At 48.2% G+C, this 7,583-nt stretch overlaps 1 protein-coding gene across 1 annotated transcript in view; it reads right to left on the minus strand.

Annotated features, from left to right (window-relative positions):
- SLC9A5 (solute carrier family 9, subfamily A (NHE5, cation proton antiporter 5), member 5) overlaps positions 1-7,583 on the minus strand; it is a gene marked incomplete at its 5' end in the record, with an annotated part of 24,165 nt that overhangs the window by 4,182 nt on the left and 12,400 nt on the right. The window contains 3 exons of the mRNA XM_011932134.1: positions 1,788-1,925; positions 2,910-2,976; positions 3,491-3,661. Coding sequence (XP_011787524.1) covers positions 1,788-1,925; positions 2,910-2,976; positions 3,491-3,661 — 376 coding nt within the window. The remainder of the gene's footprint in view (positions 1-1,787; positions 1,926-2,909; positions 2,977-3,490; positions 3,662-7,583) is intronic.

Genomic DNA, 7,583 nt, shown 5'->3' on the forward strand with positions numbered 1-7,583 from the left:
AAAAAAAAAAAAAAAAAATAGCTGAGCATGATGGTGTGTGCCTGTAGTTCTAGCTCCTCGGGAGGCTGAGGCGAAAGGACTGCTTAAGCCGGGGCGTTCAAGGCTGCAGTGAGCTATGATCGCACCACTGCACTCCAGCCTGGGTGACAGAGACCATCTCAAAAGAAAAAAAAAAAAGAATCCTTATCTTTTAGAGATATGTATTGAAGTATTTATTGATAAAGTAGTATGATATTTGAGACTTGCATCAAAGGAATAGTGGAGGGAGGAGCATAGGTGAGGCTTAGGTGAAATAAGATTGGCTATGAGTAGGTAATTGTTGAAGCTGGATAATGGATAGATGGGAGTTTATTTTATAGTTCTAAGATTGTATATTTTGAAATTTTCTATAATAAAAAAATCTTAAAGACACTTGAGGGTGCCAACAACCATCAGTGATACTAACATTATGAGTGAATTAGGTCTCTATACGTACATAAACATGCTTATATACTGTATTTTTGTCCACAATAACTCCATTTTGACGAATTTAGGTTCCTCTCCCAGGTCAGGCTGCCACCTTCACCTGGGGCTCTACTTGAGGACATGGGTCTCAACAGAGCCCATGGTTTGCTCACCACCTCCTGTTCCTCACTAGACTATAAAGGGAAGCAGCATGGCCTTGAAAGGGTATGGGTGGGCACGGTGGCTCACACCTGTAATCCCAGCATTTTGGGAGGCCAAAGAGGGAAGATTGCCAGGAGTTTGAGACCAGCCTGGGCAACACAGTGAAACCTCATCTCTACAAAAAATTTTTAAAAATCAGCTGGGTGCCAAGCATGTTGGCTTATGCCTATAATCCCAGCACTTTGGGAGGCCAAGGCGGGCGGGTCACCTGAGGTCAGGAGTTCAAAACCAGCCTGACCAACATGGAGAAAACCCATCTCTACTAAAAATACATTAGCTGGGCATGGTGGCACATGCCTGTAATCTCAGCTACTTGGGAGGCTGAGGCAGGAGAATCACTTGAACCCAGGAGGCGGAGGTTGCTGTGAGCCGAGATCACGCCATTGCACTCCAGCCTGGGCAACAAGAGCAAAACCCCATCTCAAAAAAAAAAAGGCCGGGCGCGGTGGCTCAAGCCTGTAATTCCAGCACTTTGGGAGGCTGAGACGGGTGGATCACGAGGTCAGGAGTTCGAGACCAGCCTGGCCAATATGGTGAAATCCCATCTCCACTAAAAATACGAAAATTAGCCAGGCTTGGGGGTGCATGTCTGTAATCCTAGCTACTCGGGAGGCTGAGGCAGGAGAATTGCTTGAACCTGGGAGCTAGAGGTTGCAGTGAGCAGAGATTGCACCACTGCACTCCAGCCTGGATGACAAGAGCAAAACTCTGTCTCAAATAAAATAAAATAAATAAATAAATTTACAAAAGAGAGGCTGTGGGCTTGGGAGTCAGAAGAGTCAGCTTCAAATTCTGGTTCTACTGTGTGATGTTGGACAAGTCACGAGTCTCTTAATCTCTCTGAGCTCAGTTTCCCCATCTTGGTGGTTGTGAGAGTTGAATATCACCTATGTTGGGCGTCTGGTATGAAGAAGATGCTCTGCAAACGCTGGCATGAATAAACTAGTGAATAGGAAAACTATTCTAAGGAATAGGAAAACTATTCTAGGAAACAGGAAAACTAGTGAACAGAAATAAACTAGTGAATAGGAAAAGGGAGTTGTCTGCAGTAGAGGCCACGAGTGAAGAGAAAGGAAACCAGCTTGTTCCAGAAGGGAGTTGGGCAGGGAGGAAGCCATTACCTGAGACCTTGCCCTCTTGGAGAACCTCACTGGTGGCCCGAGCCACAAAGATGATCCCCTCATCGTCCTCCTTCTCTGTCTCTGAACTGTCGCTTTCCTCCTCCTCCTCCTCAGACTCCACGGTTAATATCACAGCAGCTGGACAGAGACAAGAGCAGAGTCAGGTGGCCTGGGTTGGCAGCTGCCTGTTGGGACTGCACAGTCCCAAGCCAGCTCACTGTCTCCTTAGGCAGAACACACGTTGGCAGAGACACCTGCTTTCTCCTCTGGCTGTTTCAAGCACTGGCCTAAGAGGTGGGGACTTGGGAGGGAGAGAAGTTGACATTGCAGAGTCCAAGGAGGCGACCAGAGGAAGCTAAGTCCTCAGAGGAAGCCATGAGGACTACACTTTCCAGCTCCCCCATCCTCTTCTTTCAGCCCCAAATCCCACGATCCACTGGAAACATGAGCACTTGGATTGCTGGAAGGCCCATCAACATTCAGCTCATACAAAACTGGCTTTGCAGCCAGGCGCGGTGGCTCACGCCTGTAATCCCAACACTTTGGGAGGCTGAGGCGGGCAGATCACCTGAGGTCAGGCTTTCAAGACCAGTCAGGCCAGCAACGTGAAACCCTGTCTCTACCAAAAATACAAAAAAAAATTAGCCAGGTGTGGTGGCGTGCACATGTAATCCCAGCTACTTGGGAGGCTGAGGCAAGAGAATCACTTGAACCTGGGAGGCAGAGGTTGCAGTGAGCCAAGATGGCACCACTGCACTCCAGCCTGGGCATCAGAGTGAGACTGTATCTCAAAAAACAAAACAAAATTGGCTTTGCAGATAGGACCCTGGGCCCCAGGGTCCACCCATCCTCCAAGGCCCAGACCAAGCTCCCCCTTCTCCATGGCACCTTTTCCAAGTCCTCAGGGCCTGTAACCCATACTTAGCAGTCAGATGCCTCCTGTCACACATTGTCTAATTACTGCTTTGAACATTTCCAACTTGGAAATCAAGTCCCTGGAGGAAGAGCCCCAGTTCACGGTGCTTAACGCACCCTACAGCTGGTCCTCCAGGATCTGGCTGGCGAGCCCCAGCCCTTTCCCTCCTCCCTCCCATCCTCAATCCCACACTGCTCCCTGCTTGCCTGTGTCCTGAAAGCCCAGGTCTCCAGGTTTCCCATTTGTAGCCTCAGCATTCGCCACTCCATCCTTCTGAGGATCAAGAAAGAAAACTTGAGCCTCTGGCCCCGACTTCCCACCCCAACCCTGTCATCTGGTGGGGTCAACAGGACAAGTTTTCCTAACCCAGCAGGGGAGAGAATTTGTGTCAGTCCCAGTGGTTCTACTATCCCTTGGCCAACCAGGCAAGAGTGACCCATGCCCCAGCAAGAAATCTGGATGCATCAGCCTGGGCTGACTTAGGAGCTCATGAAGCTGCCCCTCAAAGGAATCTCCTTTTCTCCTGCCTTTTTCATCTTTGGTAGGAGGCCCTGCTGCCTCCCAGCAGGTGACCACATGGCCAAGAGGCTGCTCTCCCTCTGAAGGTCTCACCTTACTTCTGGGGCTCCAGGAACATCTAAAAGGGAACCCAAACTGCTGTGGTCATCAAGTCCCTGAGGACTGTCCAACTGGGGGTCCCCCTAAGCTGGATCCTAACACTTGGGGGCTCAAATCTGCATGTTGTCAGCCTCCAGCTCCGAAGAGGAGTCCCTGAGGGAAGACGTGCCTTCCTGCGGCCAGTCTTGCGGGGTCGCGGCTTGCTCTTGGTGAAGCAGATGTTGTGCTTGGTGGACTTAAAGGACTCCAGCCGCCGCTTCATGTTCTGCTGGAAGACCTCCTTGTCCTGCCGCTCCTGCGCATCCTCTGAGATGAAGTGGCGACTGCAGCTGGCTTTGTACTGGCAATGACAGCCCCGCCTGGCTATGAGGATGGATGCCTTGGCCTCCCACAGGAACCCCAGGCCACAGCCCCAACATATTCACCACAGGCCCTGCCAGCCCAGCTTTTCCAGAATTAACAATGGATTGAAAAACAAAAAAAAATACAACAGGAACCCAGCCAGAGACACTGCGTTCTCAGTTCCCTGGGAAAAGCTTCCCTTTATCCCAGAACTCATTCCCCCAAACCTGGCCTTCCCCATCCCTTGCCAACCTTTCCCGATTCTCTCTGGTTTGAAGGTGACCCTCTGTCTTGTTCTGCTACTGTGACAACATAGGGGACATTTTCTTCTTTGTACCTCCATTTATCTGAGCTTCGCTCACACATCCAGCCTACCTGCCCCCTTCTAGTTACACCACAGGATCCTTTCTCCAGCTGGAATCTCCCATCTAGCCATTTCTACAACCACCACCATGATATCCTGGGCTGCACTTTGAACTTTCATAACTATCTCCCCTGACACCCTGGACTTTCTCAGTCCCAATAATTCAGGATCACCCCCATCATCTTTTTTTTTTTTTTGAGACAGAGTTTTGCTCTTGTCACCCAGGCTGGAGTGCAATGGCACGATCTCTGCTCACTGCAGCCTCCGCCTCTGGGGTTCAAGCAATTCTCCTGCCTCAGCCTCCCCAGTAGCTGGGATTACAGGTGCCCACCACCACGCCCAGCTAATTTTTGTATTTTTAGTAGAGATAGGATTTCACCATGTTGCCAGGCTAGTCTCAAACTCCTGACCTCAGGTGATCCACCTGCTTTGGCCTCCCAAAGTCCTGGGATTACAGGCATGAGCCATTGCACCTGGCCATGCTCTTTTTAACCCTTACCAACACCAAGTCCACTACACACTCATCTAGACTGCCTCTGCCTCTACCCTCCCTGCTTAGGACCTTTTCATCATCTACTGGTAATCCCCTGAAATACTGCCCAGAGCCTGCCAAATCATCTTATCTTGCCTCATATCCCAAGTCTGGTCCCTTTATCTCATATTTTTTGCTTCCCTGAAACAGTTCTAAGAGCCCCCTTCAAGTCTCCCATCTGCCTTCCTCCTCTAACTATGCACCAGGAGGTACCCTCTTTCCTGGGGAGAAGGGGTCCATCTCCTTCACAAGGCTCATCGCTGCCCAGCCCCGGCCTCCACATTGCTCAGTTCCCTCCTTCCTGCCTCCAGCAGTTCCTGCTGCCTCCTATTTATCCACTCTCCTGTATCTTCACTCCTTCCCTTACCACTTGGCTCTCTCCCCTCTGTTTTCAAGCTCCTGCCCTTGCCTCCTTAAAGAAAGTCTTCCCCTGAACACCATTGTCTCCATTTTGCTGCTACATTTTTATAATTTGATTCTGACACTTTCTCTCCTACCCACTACTTCCTTAAATACCAGAAATGCAACTCCAGGGTCCACAACTCCACAGTGCTGCCTTTTCGCTGGTCACCAGTGCTGTGGGCTCTGCCTAGGTGCTGGCCAGGCCTCTGCACAGCATCTAGCCCTCTTTCTGCCCCAGGCCTGAGGCACCACCTGCCACTGCTTCTCCAAGAGTTCCTTGTCTTTGGCTCTCTTTCTTTTTCTAGTATGTGCACTCCTCAGTGTTATCCTTAGCCCTCCTCCCGCCCCACGAAACACTCTCCCCAGAGAACTTATCCATTCTCTCCGCCCCAGCTATCCCAGTGATACAGATCTGTGGTCCCCCAACATCAGTCATCAGACCAGCTACATTTGAATCACCTGGGGAACTCAGTAAGAACACAGATTCTTAGTCCCACTCCAAACTACAAAATCAGAATCTCCAGGTGAAGCCAGGAAGTTCCCCAGGGGATTCTATGGTAGCCAGGTGACAAAACCTGATATGGAGCTTCCAGATCTCTCTCCAGCCCTTATCTCTCTATTAAACTGTAATCTTTCTAACTGCATACTAGATATCTCTGTCTGTCTCTAATGATATTTCGATGAAGAACATGAGAAATTGTGGATTGTGTTATCATACTAAGTGGATTCAGAACTGGTTGAGTTACCATACCCCAAAAATGCTTGATCCATGTCAGTCTGGAGGAAAGTCTTTAGTAGCATGCCACAGGGCTCTGTCCTCAGCTCTATCCTGTTCAACATGTTTATGTGGATTTGGATGAATACAAAGTTAACAGGCTTAACAAATTTTCAGATGATATGAATCTAAGAAGGAGACATTTGGTGGCAGACATAGGAACCAAACAATGGGATGATGGGCTAAAGCAAATAAGATGACATTTAACAGGATACACACAAACTTATTCCAGATTTTTGAAAAACAGACTACACATGAACTGATTGGACTGAACCCATTGACCAATCTTATACATAAACACCACACACACACACACACACACACACACACACACACACACACACCCCACACACCAAATCATTATGTATTTCCTGATGTGACACCACAGAAAATATATAGCATACCTATTGAATGTCCCTGAATCTGATCAGGCCTCTAGATTTAACAACCAGGAAATATAGGGAACGGAGGAACATGTTAAACAACACCACTGGAACACAGTCAGCAAAATCTAGAAAATGTGCAATTCTCCAAGACAAAGTATCCAGCTTCTTCAATAAATAAATAGCAAGGGAGATAGAGAGGGGAAAAAGAACTATTATAGATTTTTTAAAACAAAGAGACATATTTCCCAAATGCTAAGTGTGGACTTATTTAGACCCTGATTTGAACATCCAGCTGAAAAAAAGATACTTATTGAATACTGACTGGATGTAAGAGTTCTTGCCACCTAGAGAGACATACTGAAATATTCTGAGATGATGTGATATGATGTCTGGAGTTTGTTTTAAGATAAAGTGTGGGCAGGATGGGGTAGGGCTACAGAATGTAATAGAATTAATCATGCACTGATTTTTCAGAGCTGGTTAATAGATCAATATGAGTTATTTTATTCGCTCTACTGGAATTTTGAATAAGAAAGGTTTTTTAAAAACCCCATAGGTTGAGGTGAGACAGGGTCTGCCAGCCATTAACTGAGGAAGACCTGGGAGTTTAGCAGCTTCTAAGGACAATGTGGGGCCCCAGAGTGGTGAGCCAAGGCTGGAGGGATCTTGGGCTGTGGGAAGAGAAATAGCAAGTTCTAGAACTAGAATGGTGAGAGAGCTTCTAGGTCCTTTCCTGGCCAGCCACAGCTAGAATAGCAACTTCCATTCTGGGTCTTGTTTTTTTAAGTCCAGAGAAGACATACCAGGAGGTAAGAGATGCTGGCCTGAGGGCAAGACAGCCTGTGTGAAAGGGAACGGTCTTGAAATTTTAGAAGATTTATTCTGCAGAGCTGCAAAGAGTCAAATCAGGACCAGTGGGTGCAAGTTAAAGGAGGCCAATTCTGTTTCAACAGTAGTAAGAGCTTTGATTGTTGAAACTGCCAGAACTGGTGACAGCTGGCTTCCCATTTTAGAAAGGTGCAAGGTAATGGCTTGCTGCCCTCTTGTGGGGTTGCAACAGATTCTCTCCTGGATGAGCTGGGCCTTTCCAGCTGTAAAGCTTCATGATCTGCATTGGACTAACTTCCATTATTTAAAACAGATGCCCACCTTCCTTAGGCTAAGCTGGTTTAGGAGGCTTCCTCAGTGCTCAGTGCTCTTGCTTCTGTCTGTGACCCCATCATTCTCCAGTGACCCTCAAGGCCCCCAGTACACTGTCTCCTCCTCCTCTCACCATCAGAGCCAATCACCTAGGCCTATGTGCCCCTTTGCCTTCCCACCACCCAGCCCTAATCCACAATATTTCACTTCAGCTTCCCAACTGGCTCTCCCAGCTTCTCAACTCACCCCCTTCAATTTGATCTGCACTCTGCTACCAGAGAAGGTATCCTTAAACAGTGCTTGTATTACGTCAACCCTTTC

Source organism: Colobus angolensis, unplaced genomic scaffold (genome assembly GCF_000951035.1).
Source record: "Colobus angolensis palliatus isolate OR3802 unplaced genomic scaffold, Cang.pa_1.0 Scaffold93, whole genome shotgun sequence".
Lineage (NCBI taxonomy): Eukaryota > Metazoa > Chordata > Mammalia > Primates > Cercopithecidae > Colobus > Colobus angolensis.